The sequence below is a fragment of the Styela clava genome, chromosome 9 (genome assembly GCF_964204865.1).
Source record: "Styela clava chromosome 9, kaStyClav1.hap1.2, whole genome shotgun sequence".
Lineage (NCBI taxonomy): Eukaryota > Metazoa > Chordata > Ascidiacea > Stolidobranchia > Styelidae > Styela > Styela clava.
In genome coordinates, this window is record NC_135258.1 from 3,259,346 (window position 1) to 3,278,171 (window position 18,826).

The 18,826-nt window shown below is 36.0% G+C and overlaps 2 protein-coding genes across 4 annotated transcripts; both read right to left on the bottom strand.

The window, feature by feature from the left end:
• Positions 1-2,932: 2,932 nt before the first annotated feature.
• LOC120339903 (uncharacterized) lies at positions 2,933-9,541 on the bottom strand. Its single transcript, XM_078116058.1, has 2 exons — positions 8,032-9,541; positions 2,933-5,725 (listed from the first exon to the last, which is right to left on the bottom strand). The coding sequence occupies exons 1-2, from the start codon at positions 9,062-9,064 to the stop codon at positions 4,491-4,493; spliced, it is 2,268 nt and encodes a 755-aa protein (XP_077972184.1). The 5' UTR covers positions 9,065-9,541; the 3' UTR covers positions 2,933-4,490.
• Positions 9,542-9,619: 78 nt separating this feature from the next.
• On the bottom strand, positions 9,620-17,235 carry LOC120339897 (protein Son-like). Of its 3 annotated transcripts, none has more exons than XM_039408131.2 (2): positions 16,645-17,235; positions 9,620-15,102 (listed from the first exon to the last, which is right to left on the bottom strand). In XM_039408131.2, exon 2 carries the CDS (start codon positions 14,030-14,032, stop codon positions 11,816-11,818), a length of 2,217 nt encoding a protein of 738 aa, XP_039264065.2. In that variant the 5' UTR covers positions 14,033-15,102; positions 16,645-17,235; the 3' UTR covers positions 9,620-11,815. The 3 variants fall into 3 exon arrangements, with proteins under 3 accessions (XP_039264065.2, XP_039264064.2, XP_039264066.2); XM_039408130.2 differs by having other exon boundaries at positions 9,620-14,064; positions 14,963-17,235; XM_039408132.2 differs by having other exon boundaries at positions 9,620-14,064; positions 14,957-17,235.
• Positions 17,236-18,826: the final 1,591 nt, after the last annotated feature.

Consider the following 18,826-nt stretch of genomic DNA (forward strand, 5'->3'; position numbering starts at 1 on the left):
TTGAATTATTCCAATCAGGATGTTCACAATTTTTATAAACGCTGCTGCCACCTAGAGAGCAAATTTTTGCAGGGATGCGGAGTCTCTGTCAACCCCAGCTCTTAACCATAAAAATCTAATTTTTGACTTAAATCGATAAATGTGTCCATTGAAAACTCTCAGGTCAGCTTAATGCTTTTTAGTTCAGTAGTCTAGTTTCTAAGGTAACATCATTGTTTGAAGTCATTTCATCCAAGTTTTCATAATTTTGACAATTGTGTAGTAGAAATTTAATGCATTCAACCTGTTGCTAAAACATATATACCTCACATTAATGTTTTACGGTAAAATGGTGCTGAATTACATTTCAAATACTAAAATTAAATGGGAGAAGATTACTGCATGTCAAATAATTGCAACGCTTAACATTTTTTTATATTATAGTTGTTTGAAATAGCATTCAACGCCACCTTTTTGGCTTGCTCTTTTTAGTTTCCTAGTCTAAATTCCGACTTGGAAATTAAAAATTTGACAACCATGCAGATGCATGGAACGATAAACTTGTGACCATTTCCATGATCTCATCTGCGACATATATTGGAATTGCTAATGTTTGACTTCATGTTATTGTTAGCTCTTATACATGTTAGTCACTTATACTGCATTGTTTAGCTATGTTCAAACCTTCCAACATGTTTTCGTGGATTCAACTTACGGATTCTGTGTCTTCTCCCTGTTAATTTTGTGCAAGTTTATATTGTGTTCTGCCAATCTAATTATATATGCATTAATATTGATATGTCAGATCAATCTTAACTTTGCCAATATATACCATACAACTAGAGAAATCATCTGGTCAGCTGTTCCCATAACTGGATGAGAAGTGTGGCTTGCTATCATTATTAGGGCTGGGCATTTCAATGAATATCTTTTTTTTTTTATTCGCCAAAGGTTGTGCGATCTCTTCTCCCTGGTGATTTATTGGTGAAATATGTTTCTTGTTGTGTGTGACAACTCAGTAAACTGTCTGAGTGTTAAATTCAATGTTTTCAGTAATTTATGTGTCTGTGGAGAACCCATTACAATAAAAAATCACATACAATTGCCAATCTTTCAAGTATTCAATTATATTCTAAAATCATCATGTATTCGTAAATGCCCTAATCATCTATAACTCTCACAGATGATATAAATTTGATCCTTTATGATGATGGTTTCCATAAAACTGAGTGATAAATTCAATGTTTTCAGTAATTTATGAGGCTGGATGACCCATTAGAATGAAAAAGTCACATACGATTGCCAATTTCCAAGTATTTGATTCTGAAATCATCATGTATTCGCTCAGCCCTAATCACATCTTTCGCAGAGGATAAATTCTATCCTTTATGATGGTGGCTTCCCTATAGATTTTGCTAAGAGAATATGCAATTTTTAGTCAATTTAATTTTTTTTGTTTAAATTCTACATAGTTCAAATTGAGTGAAATAAGTTCGTTAATGCAAATCATGGAATCGCTTTCTCTTATGGAAGGGGCGGGCAATAGCAGTAGAGGACTCTGTAAAATAACCATGGCGACTAGATAGTCTTAAACCAACAGGATAAGCGCGAAACTGAGGTAAACAGTGCCATTTGTTATTTCCGAGCAATGCCAGCTCTCACCCTCCATGCGAGTAGAAACGGCAACCGGATTCTGACCTATTTTTAGCTTTTCATAATTTGCTAGCTAAGAAGTGAAGAGTTTCAGTGACAGCATACGATAGAGCCAATCGTGCTGTTGTTACCCATAAAACAGGATAAATGTGAGCAAATCAGAATGAAAAAAGTTTAATCATCATGAAGAAAAGTCGTTAGGATAAATGTGAGCAAATCAGAATGCTAAAGCGTATATACCTCACATTAATGTTTTACGGTAAAATGGTGCTGAATCACATTTCAAATACTAAAATTAAATGGGAGAAGATTACTGCATGTCAAATAATTGCAACGCTTAACATTTTTTTATATTATAGTTGTTTGAAATAGCATTCAACGCCACCTATCTGGCTTGCTCTTTTTAGTTTGCTAGTCTAAATTCCGACTTGAAAATTAAAAATTTGACAACTTATACTGCATTGTTTAGCTATGTTCAAACTTTCCAACATGTTTTCGTGGATTCAACTTACGGATTCTGTGTCTTCTCCCTGTTAATTTTGTGCAAGTTTATATTGTGTTCTGCCAATCTAATTATATATGCATTAATTGCAGCGCGGCGGTGTGGCTCAATGGGCTAAGCGTTAGGAATACGCTTGCCACCGCACCTCTAATTACTCTGCGTGGGTTCGCAGGTTCGAATCCCATGCAGGGATGGTTATGTGCGAGAGGATTGCTGGACTCCTCGCCGTCGTTGGGTGGTTCACGTAACCTCTGGTCAGTTACGGCTTCCTCCACCACCAAGTCCATGCTTCCGAAAACAAACTATATAACTAATCCCATACCCGACTTGGAATGGTAACCGGACGAGAGGCCGTGGTTCGCCATATGGATAAGCCGTCTTATCGGCTTTCCTCTCCCCCGGGATAAATATGTAAATCCTATCCTAATATTGATATGTCAGATCAATCTTAACTTTGCCAATATATTGTATACCATACAACTAGAGAAATCAACCGGTCAGCTGTTCCCATAACTGGATGAGAAGTGTGGCTTGCTATCATTATTAGGGCTGGGCATTTCGGGTGAATATCAGTGCAGACAAAAATTTTGAATCAGTGGAATCTTTTTTTTTTTTATTCGCCAAAGGTTGAGCGATATTTTTTGTAAGCGCACTCTTCTCCCTGGTGATTTATTGGTGGAACATGTTTCTTGTTGTGTGTGACAACTAAGTAAACTGTCTGAGTGTTAAATTCAATGTTTTCAGTAATTTATGTGTCTGTGGAGAACCCATTACAATGAAAAATCACATACAATTGCCAATCTTTCAAGTATTCAATTATATTCTAAAATCATCATGTATTCGTAAATGCCCTAATCATCTATAACTCTCACAGATGATATAAATTTGATCCTTTATGATGGTGGTTTCCATAAAACTGAGTGATAAATTCAATGTTTTCAGTAATTTATGAGGCTGGATGACCCATTAGAATGAAAGTCACATACGATTGCCAATTTCCAAGTATTTATCATCATGTATTCGCTCAGCCCTAATCACATCTTTCGCAGAGGATAAATTCTATCCTTTATGATGGTGGCTTCCCTATAGATTTTGCTAAGAGAATATGCAATTTTTAGTTAATTTAATTTTTTTTGTTTAAATTCTACATAGTTCAAATTTGAGTGAAATAAGTTCGTTAATGCAAATCATGGAATCGCTTTCTCTTATGGAAGGGGCGGGCAATAGCAGTAGAGGACTCTGTGAGTTTTAATGGCAAAATAACCATGGCGACTAGATAGTTTTAAACCAACAGGATAAGCGCGAAACTGAGGTAAACAGTGCCATTTGTTATTTCCGAGCAATGCCAGCTCTCACCCTCCATGCGAGTAGAAACGGCAACAGAATTCTGACCTATTTTTAGCTTTTCATAATTTGCTAGCTAAGAAGTGAAGAGTTTCAGTGACAGCATACGATAGAGCCAATCGTGCTGTTGTTACCCATAAAACAGGATAAATGTGAGCAAATCAGAATGAAAAAAGTTTAATCATCATGAAGAAAAGTCGTTAACGGAATTTTTGGTTCAGTGCAAAACATACAATCAATACACAATCAGATACATAAAGAAACAATTGCAAAAACATATCATCATTAGCATATATCAAACTTACGATTCACGTTTAGTCAAAAGTATCGTAAACGTTTACATACTCTGGAACGGTGGTTCTCAAACTTCTAGGCCTGAACCTTTTTTTATAAATTATCTGGCACCCCACCTTACAAGTAAAAGATATTGAGGCGAATACATTTTATTCAAAAACATGTTGAAAATACGTATCCAGAATAAAGCCGGGAAGATCATATCTAGCAGATCTTTTTACTTTCAAGCCCCCTTGTGTATGCGCCCTTTTTGAAGTTCGACCCACCGTTTGAGAACCACTGCTCTAATATATAAAACATATCATCATTTGCACAATATGCATGCATCATGCAAGGACCAGCCTGGCTCTTGCATGTGTTCGAAAGTACTAACATCTGTAAACGCTTGTATACTATAGAACAGGGGTGGGCAACTTCTCTAGTCGGCGGGCCGCTCTGTTAAATGTTTGTTCAACAAGTGTGCTAACACAATTGTTTGTTCACTAAGGCAATTGTTTATTTCACCAGCACGCACTAACAGTGCGGTGAGAGTAGAGCGATCGACAACTTTCGGGAATGATGTGTCGGACCACATTACAGAGTGTGGTTGGATACAGTCAGCGGGTCGGTCAAAATCTCGTCGCGGGCCGGACCCATGTTGCCCACTCCTGCTAAGTCTTGTCACCTTAACCACCACTCGATCCAAAAATTTGTCACTGTTGACATCGTGTATGGATTTTCACGGAATACTATCCACATGTTTCACAGCAGTAAGGGTTTTCTTATTGTGAATTTTCATATGTTTATTCAACTTGCAAGAATGTGAAAAACATTTGCCACATATTTCACATGAGTATGGCTTATCACCTGAATGGATTCGCATGTGTTTGTTCAGAAGATATGGTTGTGAAAAACATTTGCCACACATCTCACATGAGTATGGCTTATCACTTGAATGGATTAGCATGTGTCTGTTCAAATTACTTGATTGTGAAAAACATTTGCCACACATGTTACATGAGTATGGCTTATCACTTGAATGGATTAGCATGTGTCTGTTCAAATTACTTGATTGTGAAAAACATTTGCCACATATCTCACAGGAATAAGGTTTATCACTTGAATGGATTCGCATGTGTGTATTCAAAGAACCTGATTGTGAAAAACATTTGCCACATATCTCACAGGGATAAGGCTTATCACCTGAATGGATTCGCATGTGTGTGTTTAAATGACCTGATTGTGAAAAATATTTGCCACAAATCTCACAGGGATAAGGCTTATCACCTGAATGGATTCGCATGTGTGTGTTCAAATGACCTGATTGTGAAAAATATTTGCCACATATCTCACAGGGATAAGGCTTATCACTTGAATGGATTCGCATGTGTTTGTTCAAACTACCTGATCGTGAAAAACATTTGCCACATATCTTACAGGGATAAGGCTTATCTCCTGAATGGATTGGCATGTGTGTGTTCAAACTATCTGATCGTGAAAAACATTTGCCACATATCTTACAGGAATAAGGCTTATCACCTGAATGGATTCGCATGTGTCTGTTCAAATGACCTAATTGTGAAAAATATTTGCCACATATCTCACAGGGATAAAGCTTATCACCCGAATGGATTCGCATGTGTAGGTTCAAACTACCTGATCGTGAAAAACATTTGCCACATATCTTACAGGAATATGGCTTCTCTCCTGTATGAATTCGAACATGATCATTCACGGCAGCTGTGTTCACGAAACATTTGCCACATACTTCGCAAGAATATGGTTTTTCTTCTGTATGACGTCGTATATGAACATTCAGATTGCCGTATTGTGCAAAACACTTCCCACATATCCTACAAGAGTGCGGTTTTTCTCCAGTATGAGTTCTCATATGAATCTTCAACTTATTTGCTGTTTTAACGGCATTTCCGCATATTTCACAAAATAATTGCTTTTCTTCTGACATACCAGACAGTCATTCAGTTCAATCGAAAAATATCCAATCAGTCAACTATCGCAATCCAGTATGTAACAATATATTCTGGACTAAATCTGAACAATCAATAAAATAGGGTAATGAAATATTAAATATTTATTTGAATATAGTCTGAATCCCAAGTGAGTTTAAATGTAATAGGACTTCCAAAGATAGCCAAATCTCGATATTTCTAGAAAAATCCCATTTGGGAAATGCTCCAACAAAGAACTACATAATTCAGGAATAACATTTGAAAAAAAAATGAAGCACACTGAGACACTTCAATCAATCAATCATTTATTTTGGTTCTCTGACATAAACAATACAAAAAGTGAACAGACAAACAAAATGCAGAGATACCTGGGAGACGGGCATAACTTAAAATGCGTACAATGTACGTGCCCGCCGACCAAAAAGAATAACACAAACACAGAGAAACGCGAGAAATTTCCTTCAAGTATTTTGATGCTGTTCTATTAAATACGGAAGAAAAAAAGTTTCACGTAGATTTATTTTGGACATCTTCGCTTGCCGCAGTGCCCTTAAGATAATGGCACCACCTCTCTTTTTTATCAACTCAACAAATTTATTGAAATGTCGAGAGATGAAAAACATTGCTTTAGAATAAAAGAAAACACAAATACTACCGTAATTCAATATATTAAAACAAATGAAAAAAGAGAGAAGTTGCTTGTGCACCCGCTTACCAAAATTAATGGCAGTAATTTAAAGAAAATCACACTTTTAAATTTAGCTACTGAAAATTTCAAATCGGTCTTGTCTGGTAATTTAAAAGAAAGCAATTTTCATGTCCCAACCTTTCAGTTACCGTAAATGGTTGTTCAAAATGATTGAAATTACAGTTTTATTGTTAAGAATTAATGCTGTGAGTATTATTCTACCTGAAACTTCTACCTGATTCTTACTTGTGCACAAATGATAACGTTTTGACCACGAGACTGCTGGTAGATCAATGCTGTTGCTCTTATGCAAAAGATACAATTAAATTTAATCAAATACAAGCGGTAACGTTCATGATCACACCTAGACAAGCGATTGCGTGTGTGGTGTGTACGTGCACGCTCTTTATGGTCTGTACCTGTTGCAATTACCGGCAAGTCAGCATTATATCATTTCGTTGCGTGATCAAAGTCTCGATACGCGAAGGGTTAAAACTCGAAAAAAAGTTGCCAAACTAAGGGATCGTCTTATTCGCGCATCAGAATTTGATCGAGCAACGAGATGATATTATGTTAACTTGCCGGTAATTCCAAAAGTTTCGAACCATACCAAGTTCTCACGATAAAAAGCGTGCACGCACACACACAATCGCTTGTGAAGGTGGATTGTCTTATCATACAGCTGATGGCTTGTACAGTCTGTGATTGACAAGACGCTTGATTGGTTTGTTTTCGCTTGTGTTTTTTTTACATAACAGCAACCGTGTCGATTTACGGCCAGTTGTTTCGTGGTGAAAACGTTATTATTTGGTGCACTATCGTCGTAGAAGCAATTAACGACGCGCGACTTTTAATCACCTTTACGATATGTTATCCGTTAAGGGGCAGTGATAAGGACTCTTATCGAAATTAACCACATTGTGGACGATCAAAGGAAATTGTTTTATGCTGACTCAGGGACTCTCTCAAACTCCCGACAACAATCCCTTCCATTATTACAAATCACGACGCATGAAAAGCAATATAGACTTTATTAACATGAATTTACAAGTAAGAGTTACGAGTAAGGATCTACGACCGTCGCTTACAAACAGAAATGATAAACGTGAGAAATATTTATGTTACAGCAATTTTGTTTTCTTTTTGCGCTTTTCTTTTCTTAAGGCGTCTGGCGTGTTAAGATTCCAAGCGAATTATAAGAATGTGTTAATACAGCGTTATTTCTTTCCTTGAAACGGACAAGGAACGAAATTAATCGCAATTGTGGCGATCAAAGGAAATTGTTTTTTGCTGATTCAGGAACTCTATTTGAAACTCTCGACACAATCACAGAAGCAATATAGACTTTATTAACAGAAATTAACAAGTAAGAGTTACGGGTAATAATCCACCTACGGTCCTCGCTAACATGCAGAAGCGATAAACGTGATTGCGTTACATTTTTTTTTCCCATTTTACAATTTTCTTGAGGCGTCCGGCGTGTAACGATTCGTGGGACCGGCTTATGTGCGATTTTTTATAAAATCGCCGTTTTAAGGGAGTCGGCCTATTCGCGATATAGGCCTAATTTCGAGAAAATACGCTAGTTTTATACATTCATACTTGAAGTCACTAGGAAGTACCCACAGGTTCAACAAATTCAGTTACATGCTTTCGCAAATGCACATTTAAACTGCTGCCCTGAGTAAATGTCTTGCCACATTCTCCACATTTATATGGTTTTTCACCTGTGTGTGTCCTTTCATGAACAGTAAGATATGACTTTAAAGCAAATTTAAACCCACAAGTGTCACATTCGTACGGTTTTACATTACTATGAGTCTGTGTATGAGTTTTCAAACTCGAGGGTTGGGAAAAACATTTCCCGCATGTTAAACATTGATACGGCTTTTCTCCTGTGTGAGTTCTTTTATGTGTTACTAGATATGATTTCAAAGAGAACGTTTTATCACATGAACTACATTTGTAGGGTTTATAACCTGTGTGAATACGTGTGTGTCGCTTTAAAGTCCCACTTTGGGTGAACGACTTTTTACAGAAACTGCATGTGAAAAGTTTTGATGGTGATTTATACGTACAAATGGAGCTCGGATACCGAACAACTTCAGATGAATCAGAATTGACAACTGTCTTATTAGCACTGAGTTCATTTTGAATTAAATTATATGGGTTGTGCAACAGATTTGGAAAACTTTGTGTATTAGAAGGCTGAATTTCCAGTGTAGTTTGAAAATTGTCATCATTTGAAGTTGCAGCACTCAGTAAACGTTCACAAACGCCATTTATGGAAGCTTTTTGTTGAAGTTTTGCATTTCTTACACTGTGTTCAATGCTAGTAGAGTTTTCTGATGATTCAGCTTCAGTTTCTGATACAACAGCATCACAATTCTGCTTCAAGTCTTCACTGAATCTTGGTGTGAGTGCTGAGTTTACCTCAATACGAGTCTCCACTTGTGATAAATTTAGTGAATTGTCAAGTGTGGATTGCCCTGCCATCAGATATATAGGATATAAACTTGTCCCAACTGTTGTTGCATTAGTCATAGCTTCTTCAGATCTAGAAATATTATCAAATCCAGAATCACAAATAATCTCCAAACCAAGGCTTGTCTGGCTTTTTGAGTTGCTGGAATCTTTAGATTCTTCTCTTATCATATTATTGTGTTCTATAACTCGATGGCTTCGACTGCAATTTTTCGTTTACAATTGTTCAAGGCAATGAAATGCAACTGAAGTGTCAGAAGTAATGTCTTGAAGCTCGTTGAGGTGTAGACCGTAGAATAAATTTTATGATTTCGAGCATAAAGTCAGTAATATGTAAAAAGATGATCGATGCCAAGTTTCAGAAGACCGTGCTAAAATATGCCACTAGTACTGTCATATTTAATCTTCCCAGAATCAATCTATTGGCTGTAGTGATGATATCTCCCAATAAACCTATTGTTTGTGGCAAAATTAGTAGATCTTCACGTAGCTGTTAAATCAGCTATAGCAAAAGGAATAATTCCGCAAAGCAGTGATATTTGTCCAGAATACCTTTAGAAAATCCACAATAATTCAAGATGGTAAGAGTTACAAACAATAATCCAAGAGCCTGGGAGTGGCATGTCGCAAAAAACAGAATATGCGAGACTTTAGCATTGACATCAAAGAATTTCCGTCTTACAAGTTAAGTCCTTGATGTGTTTCTAATTAGGATTTACAGTAAACCTAGAAAAAAAAATCAATAATTACGTAAAAGGTCGCAAATTAAGACAAAATACTTTCAAAGTGAAAGAAAGGTAGCAGATAGGATAATTTTATAAAGAATTGTGAAACATATTTTAAAAAGAACAGGTAACGTGATTGCTCTAGCCATGTGGGAAAATGTAGAACTGGGAGTTGACTTTCCACTTTCCCAGGACGCTCTGTGACTTTCAGTGGCCGCTTGTCTAGGGCTCTGTTGGGAGAGAATTGTGGAAAATATGATCAAACAGCTAGATGTAATGGTTCCTCAAATTATTTCATGCCATAAGAAAAAACAAAACAATTTTATGAATGAACATATTGTAGAACGCATATCAAAGAGCACAGGTAACGTGATTGCTCTAATCATTTGCGGAAACGAGAACTGAGCGATGACTGCTTTTCTCATGCTGGACAGCTCTGTGACTTTCAGTGGCCGCTTGTCTAGGGCTCTGTTGGGAGAGAAATTGTGGAAAACATAATCAAAAGCTAGATGAAATGATTTCTGAACCAATTTCAAATCCAGAATCAAAAATCTTGCTAAAATTTTTTAGTTTTCTTTTCTAATCATATTCTTATTGCGCTCTCCTTAATTATTGTGTTCAATTCAACTCTATGGCATCGAATGTAAAATTGCTCAAGGCAAAAACAAAACAATAGCAAAAACACAAAAGATTCCATCTATTATTACAACCTAGAAACAGTGCAAAATTGACTATTGACAAAATTGAAACTAACAATCTCGAAATAGATAATTATAATAAATAACAGTTTATTTCTGTGAAATTCATAATTTTTGCAGCGAAATTATTATCATATTTTTTTCCTTTAAGTAGATATAGATAACACCAAACATGTACAGGGTGTCCATAAAGTCCTTTCACAATTTCAATTTTGTTATGAAGTCAGTTCTCAATATATCTCAACCTGGTTAGTTGTTTTTTAAACAGTAATTGTTCAAGTATTTTTACTTTATTTAATACATCTGTGAAAGCCAAAACAATATATGGTACCAATAAATTCACTTGGCAATTTTGAAAAATTTTTGAAACTTTATGGACACCCTATATGTCTTGTAGGTCTTTGGTGCCCGAGTTTGGAGTGATTTTATTGATATTAGACTTGATATTGTATCTATAAAATGCTTGGAGCCCGAATAGAGTCAAATTTCCATTTAGATTTGGAATCAGATTTTTCTGGGCAATAATAAAGTAGCTTGAAAAATTTGATTTTCTTAAGAGTTTTGGAAATGGTGTCCTAATTGCGTGTCACTTGATTTGTACCCGAGATGTGAAATCATACCAACCAACATAGTTAACCTAACACTTGGACCGTTGGGGCCATTGTGCCGCCGACTTGTTGTGAACTCCCATGAAATTTGAAAAGATTCAAGAACAAAGCATTGTACAAGAAGCTGATACATATGGAACTGCTAATTTTAGAAACTGGAATTCAATATAAAAAATTTTGGACCCCATTGGACATTTATAGCAAAGTACTGTATTCCCATACTGATAAGTCAAATCATCAAATGAGACAAGGTCAATTTTTAGCACTAAAAATTAGGGTTCTCCATATCTTCGTCAATAAGTCGGGTTGCTTGGTCCAAAGCTTATAATGAGCAGACCCCATAAAAGATAAAATAAGACGAGCCACCCAATAAGCCGATCTCAGAAAACGGACTTATTAGCTACAAAATATAGCATTTATGATAGAAGAACACCAGCTTCATGACATTCCTACTATAGAATGACTGTTTGACTCAAGCCTTCTTCTGAGCAAAAAATATGAAAAAAACAGGGTGTTAATCAAGTCTTAAAAACTTTTTATTATAATTGCAAAAGGAAACGGTTGCAATGGTCTCGTCCAAATTTCAATATGTCAGTTCGCAAGTAGGCTTGTTTTAACTCACAATAATTAATTTTTATTCATTTTTTTTTTACTTGATTTACACATCTGGCTAGCAAATTATATAAAGCAGAGGAGACCGAACTTCCTTCGACCCTGATCGGTAATGAGGTCATACACAAAAATATGCGAATAACTGCACACACGCATTGGCCATAATCAATATGTTGGCCACCCCTGATATATGGTAACGATACATTCCATTTGCAATTTAAATTATTTTGAGACTTTATGAGCACACCATATTATATTAAATTAATAAAATAGCTGGGGTTACGTTTCCTTGGGTACTAAACCCATACATTGTAAAGCGACAGTGGCCGCACTATATTTTGCTTGTTTTTTATTATTCGCTGGATGTCCAATATATTCATCATTACATACTGTGACACGATATGTAAAGTTTTTAATATTACAGGGATCAGCCAGTCTGAAATCAGGTGGGTTCCAGTGTCGTTTGCTACAAATCTCCATCAACGCTGAAACTGGGTGTTTACCGCTCAAATCCATTACTGGTTTTGGGCCGTTTGCAACTCGTGCCTTCTTTGAACTTGCGGTCGATGGTAATGTTTCCATAAAACTGCTGAGTCCTCTTCTATCATTCTTCATATCCAATTGCAGAGGTTCCAACTGTCCCATCATTGTTTTACCAAGTGGTGTCCCAGGGGTCCACCCCATCTTTTCCAGTAACGACTTCCCGATGCCACCAACTTTTTTTGCGTTCTTAACATCATCTGCTTTAAACCATGCTTGTTTCCCACTTTCTAAAACTTCTTTAGGCATTGGGGTTAGCCCTGTGTGCCCAGTAAATTGCCCGGGTGTTTGCTTTTTTTTTGTCCAAGTGTCAAGCTGTTTTTGAGCTTGCTCCATTTTTTCTTGCGCTTTTATGTTAGTAGGGTTGTCTTGTAGTTGTCGCACGGCAGAAATACGATCTGCGATTGCTGAACTTAAATCCACTTCCAATGGTTCAGTCTCATCCATAAAAACTTTATCACTTGTTACGAGTTCTTTCACAGCGTTTTTTGTTGCCTCGTCTTTCGCTATTGTTTCCCATTTCCCATACACAGTTTCTAAGACTTCTTTTCTCCTATGTTGCTGCCCGCACGATACTGGGAACTCTTTTGTGAGTGTGGAAAGAGCTTTTATCACTGGAGGCGGTGCTGGCGTCCCCATCCTAACTGGTTTTATATTAAATGAAATAGGGGTTTCACGAACTGCGAATGGGTGATGCACGGTGGCCTCTTTAGACTTCTTTATATATTCCTCAGCTTTTTCTTTTGTTAGAATTTCATCTTTGTCAACAATTGTTGGTTCTTTTTTATTCACAATATCTTTGCAAATTTCTGTTAATTGATTTACAGACATCGAACCCGATTTTAACAAGGCGCCCATAGAGGTAACAGATGCAGCATTATGAGAAGCCTTGTGTTGAGCTAATGCATTTGCTTTTGCAATTTCAAGCAAGCGAACTTTATCTTTGGTTGTTATTCTAGGTGAAGAACTTCGCCGTGATCGTTTACGATGACGTCTCTCTCGTGACCTTGATCTACTGCGTCTATGTTTATCATACGACCTTGACCTATGACCCCTACGTCGCCTGCTACGTGACCTTGATCGACTTCGTGACCTATGACGTTTTGACCTTTTCACCGGTGACCGACTTTTAGATTTTGAACGGCGAGATGACTTTTTAGGCGAGCGACTTCGTGACCTTGAACGACTTTGATGCAAATGTTTCAATCTCCTTGAAGGTGACCTTGAATTCGATTTTCTATCACCATTGTCCTCATTTTCAGAATGTTTATTTTTCTCATTTTCATTCTTTTCGTTCCCGACACTGCTTTGATTTTTCGACACAGATTTGAGCAAACCATTTGCCTCTTTTTTTAGTCTCTCTCCTTCGCTTTTTGCTTTCAACAACTCAATTTTCATCTTGATAGTAGCAATGTCTTTCTTTGGACCAATAGTAGTAACATGCTCGGTTTTTTTGTCACTTTTACTATTCAACTCAATAGTAGATTTTCCATTCTTTAAATCCAAATTAGTTTTATGGTCGATTCCCGCTTCTGGGTCTTTTGCTTTGTCAAGTATTTTGTCTTCTGTATTCAGTTCAACCGGTTCTGACTGGTTACGACCGGTTTTATTCTTTCTCGAATCATATTTACTCTCTTTTTTATCCTTCTTCTTCTTCTTTTTTTTATCCTTCTTCTCTTTTTTATTCTTTTTTACTTTCGGGAAGGACTCAACCCAGTCATTACTTTGATCATCTTCATCTACTTCCACTTTTTTTTCTTCCAATTCGTTAACCTTTGACCCCAGATTTTTCTCGAGTCGTAATTTCATGTTTAATTCCAGTTCACTCATCGCTCCGTTTTCTACATTTTTCGATGCTGCTCGTTTTATTCCGAGTTGTTGTAGTTTCTTCTTAACGAATGCTTCGAACATTTCATCAACGTCGTCAATCTTTTGTTCGTCATTTGCCATTGTCATTATTTATGTTATAGCACCCCCTGGTGGCTTTTCTTTAATACAAAATCAATTTAAATTAATGAGACGTTAAAAATGATAAAGTTATTGTTATAGGTCCTATAGGAGATGTGTTAATATTCATCAACAGGGTAAAATTGAGATTCGCCCGCACTAACTATTAAAACCGGTCTGAGAGCCCAAACACCAAAAAAACCATAATTTAAAAAACTGTGCTTCAAAATACGGATTTATATGATTTTGATTTGGTATAGTTTATTTTGACAGACTCGATTATTATCACAAGATATAAATCTTGAATTTTTCGAAGGGTACTTTACATTATCAACAAAGAATGCTACATCTTAGATTAGAATCTGCTTTCCAAATTATTCAAACTGTGATCCTAAATAAATCCTCATTTTCAGCACCAATATTCAAACCCTAATATGCGATTATTTGGTGATTTTTACTGATTTTTTACTTTTACCATTGATATGGACCTACTACTGTTAACTAAGCCCAATGGCCCATATAAGTATGAATCTGAAAGACAAAATGATTTTTAAACTGTAACAAAGCAAGAGTAAAAGAGAAGAGATGCTTTAAAAACCAATACTGATGTTTTCGTTAACTCAACTAAGTAGCGATAAAAGCACGCAAACATATTCTGAAAAATCACCAGTTCCCAACCGGGACTTCCACTAGGTGGGACAGAGCAGTAGAACGAAGACCACAATGCTAGGTGAAAACTCCCCGTTCCTCCTAGTTTCATTGCTTGATAAGGTTATTTCAGAGGGTATCAATCAAAAACAAGAGATCATGAATGTTAAAAGTCGTCGGAAAAGGGGAAATGTGCCATAGAAGGAACCACTTCTATAAATCTTTCTATATGCTATAGAACAGTGTATGCAGTTTAAAAGCATCTCTTTATATATACTCTCTTACTCTTACTTTGTGACATCACAGCAGGTCGGAGAAGCGTGACATTGTCCTCCGGATTCATCATATCGACGATACCCACATAAATGTGGTTATTCAACTGCAACCACTTCTTGTTGACAATTTTTTTTCGCTGCAAAAATCTTTTCGTTCTGAAACAAGTAGGTTACTTACTGGGGTGCTATTCCCAGTCACAATTTGTTCATTTAGAAGCTTGTTAACATGAAGGCACTTGTTTCGGTCTTGTTTGACAGGGTAGATTTGGATAGCTTCAAGTCCAACATATTTATGAACATATTTATGTTGAACTCGTAGCACTACAAATATACTGTTGAAAAATTATATTTTTGCTTCTTCAGCTTGGCTTATGGATAAATCGGGTGACCTAGCAAAGGCTAGCATGAACAAATTCTGACTGGGTTTACGAAAAATGAATTCAATATGCTGCAACCATAAATGTTGAGGTCTTGAGAATGAATGGAGCATGACCAAAACGATGTAATTTGCTTCAACATTGTGCTTTATTTATCCTCAACATGAATTAACTTGGTGGAAATCACAAGTTATTGAATGATTTTATTGCTAAGTTTTAGCTAAACAATACTGAGTGATAATATAGTTGTTGTAACTATCTGGTTACCATTGAGTCGGTCCTTTGACGTGAATGTCTAGTTATTGATTCTGCCAAGCAGAACCAAGTTTTAAACAGTTCTGGCACCCTGCTACAGACATAACTATGTGTTAGTCACACCATCGTTAAGTCAATGTGACCGGTAATGACTAATTTTCATCCCAAAAAGTTGCAGCATAAATATTGGAGAAATAGCACCAGTGAACTCGATCAACGCTTCTCAAACTTTCTTTTAACATAATTATCGTACCAATAGCAACTTGCTAACATTATTTGCGGGTTCAAAGTCATATTATAAACTCCATCGAATCATAATTCCGAAATCGCATGGTCAAGAATTGTTGTTTTACATTTTGAAATCTGGCAGCCAGTGTTAAAATTCTCAGCGAAACCATAATCTAAAATTTTTAACAGAAATTGAAAACAGTATGGCAGGCTATACGGATCAAGCGACATTGTCTCGTTTCAGGGAAACCCATTTTAGCGATGATCAGACACCACCTCTTTGGGAGACGTCTGGAAATTGTTGTTCTTCAATATCAGTAAAAATACAGTATAGTAAGTTGCGCAAAATACTACAAAGAGTGGCAATCTAAAAACGTCATCAATGAATTCCTCTGGAAAAAATAATCTGATTTACTGAAAGAAAAAAAATTTCACTGTGGCATTCGAGAGTTTTCAGAAAAAAACGACAATTTTGTTCATGTGATGACCACGATTAATTTGGATTATTATTGTGACAAGCATGACGCGATATGACTCATCTGCCGTAGTGCCAGACGCTCTTCGTTTGTTAGACACATGGAGTGTTTGTTTTATTGAACCAAATGGAGGGAAATTTTTGGAATTTGGATAGTGTGCCGTACTGGAAAAAGGGGATTTATATTTCAAAATTTTCATGGTCCAAATTCAGCCAGGATTTAGGGCAAACTTAGTCACCCAAGAGAAAATTTTTTCGAATGGCAGGTGAATCTCTTTCAGACATCGCAACTTTGATACCAGTCAAAATATCTACAGAATGAAATGGTTGAGAAGCATTGTTGTCATTCAGCAAGTAACCTACTTATGTAAACATAAAATCCATCTCAAATTTAACATCCATTAGTATTCTTTAGAACCTGTATATCAAAACTTTTGTTGCTTGTTCCTGTAATAAATCTTGGTTATTTTGCCATAATGCCCCCTATGTTGTAAAAATGAAATCAGAAAGCAGGAAAGGTAAATCCGTTTTAGTCTTCCTTGAGTTTGCAGGTTGAAGATAAGGATTTCAAAAAGTAACCTAACCAATATTAAAATGATAAATTCTTGATTTTAGAATGAATTTGGAGTTTTTTTAATTGACAAATGGCCTACAAGTGATATAAAAAAGCATTATGACAACATAACCTTGGTCCAAGATCATATACTTGGATATTGATCAAGTTTTACTTTTTTAACTTGGAAAAAAGTAGTTACAGTACATTACGCTAAGTAGGCATGTTTCATGAACTCTAGGTACAAAGGTATCACATGAGATACAACATGATGTTATAGTGTTGTTTTCACTGACTTGAGGTCTAGAAATAAACGCTGTAACTGCTTAACTAACACTGAACAAAATTGATGTGAAATGAAAGCGACGTAACTGATTAATAGACTTTTCTTGGTGCTCCCGAAGTATGCGAACCAAGATGGCGGACATCGGAACGTAACATGGGTAACAGGTTAGGGTTAGGCGATAATTTTTTTCCAATTTTCCTTCTTTTATTCCTATTATCAGTTCAAAAACTAGCCAAGAGCCTCCCGTAGTATTTATAGCTAAAATTATGGCCTAACCCTAACCTAGTACACATATTACATTCCGATGTCCGCCATCTTGGTTCGCATACTTCGGGAGCCCCCTTTTCTTTATAAATTTTGGCTGTATTTTCACATCACATTTTTGTTTGGTGTTTACTTCGTTAGACCCCTGGGTTGTTTTTTGGGTTAAATTAGGAACAAATCGTACCCAAAATAAAACATCCATTGGAGAAACGGTACCGGTACCGTGTTCGTATTAATCAGACCGAATGTCAATAAACAGATAAACCGGAACTGATAAAAGAGGGCTATCACACTAACCTAACAGTACACATACAATTACAAATAATTACAGTAATGTTTATTACTGTATTACCCACAGAGTAAGACGTAAGTAAGAAGAAATTGATCGGTTAGGACATAAATAGAGAAGTAAAGCTAAATTTATAACAAACAATATTTACAAACGTCACGTAAAGACCAAAATAGCAGACGGCAGACGCAAATTCAGCAAAACGAGGCGACCAGACATTTGTTTGATATTTATTTTATGTCGCTTTTTGTCTACAACTATCGGGGAAAGTTAGGAATGGAAAGACTTTAATTACGATTTCCCGGCTTTCTTATTGCTTATATAACTCAGTTTAAAAAAATAAAATTACTTAACCATAATTAAACATAGAATATTACATAAACTGGGAAATATACATCCAAAAGATGAATGCGGCGTTTCGTTCTATGTGATACGCTAGGTAGCGGACTAACATAAAGTAGATTTACAGATCGATATTGCAAGTATTGTATGACTGTATGCTGGTATGATAGAAAATTATATTTTAATAACTCGCCGAATGTAGCAAGGTTTTTTTCGTTGTTCATATGCTTCGTGTATACTTACTTGTTTCTAATTTTTTTATGTAATTTTAATAATAATAATAATAATAAAAAAAGAGGAGGTAAAGAGGAATATTTCACATTGTGGCATTTGGTGCGGTACGGTATTTTAAATTATTGATAGCGTAATTTTATTCTGTTATACCGGTATTAATTCTAAAGTATATTAGTGGAGCCATTATACCCGTTATTGATAGGCAGATTTGACATAAAAATTATGTTAGATAAGTAGCCTAAATATATTAGTTGCATTGTGCCTATCAGCCAATGAAAATGTTTTTTTGAGGATTTTTCATATTTCTATGTTTCAGTGTTTATTGTATTTTAGACTAGGTAAAGAAAGACAGGGTCAGAAAGTTATGAAGTGTCTTAGTTCGAGAGTGTAAAGGCGTCTAGGATTGATTTAAATAAATCAGGAGGATCCTCCTATCCTAGATACTGAGATAAGTACCGTAAATATATTAGTTGCATTGTGCCTATCAGCCAATGAAAATGTTTTTTTTAGGATTTTTCATATTTCTATGTTTCAGTGTTTATTGTATTTTAGACTAGGTAAAGAAAGACAGGGTCAG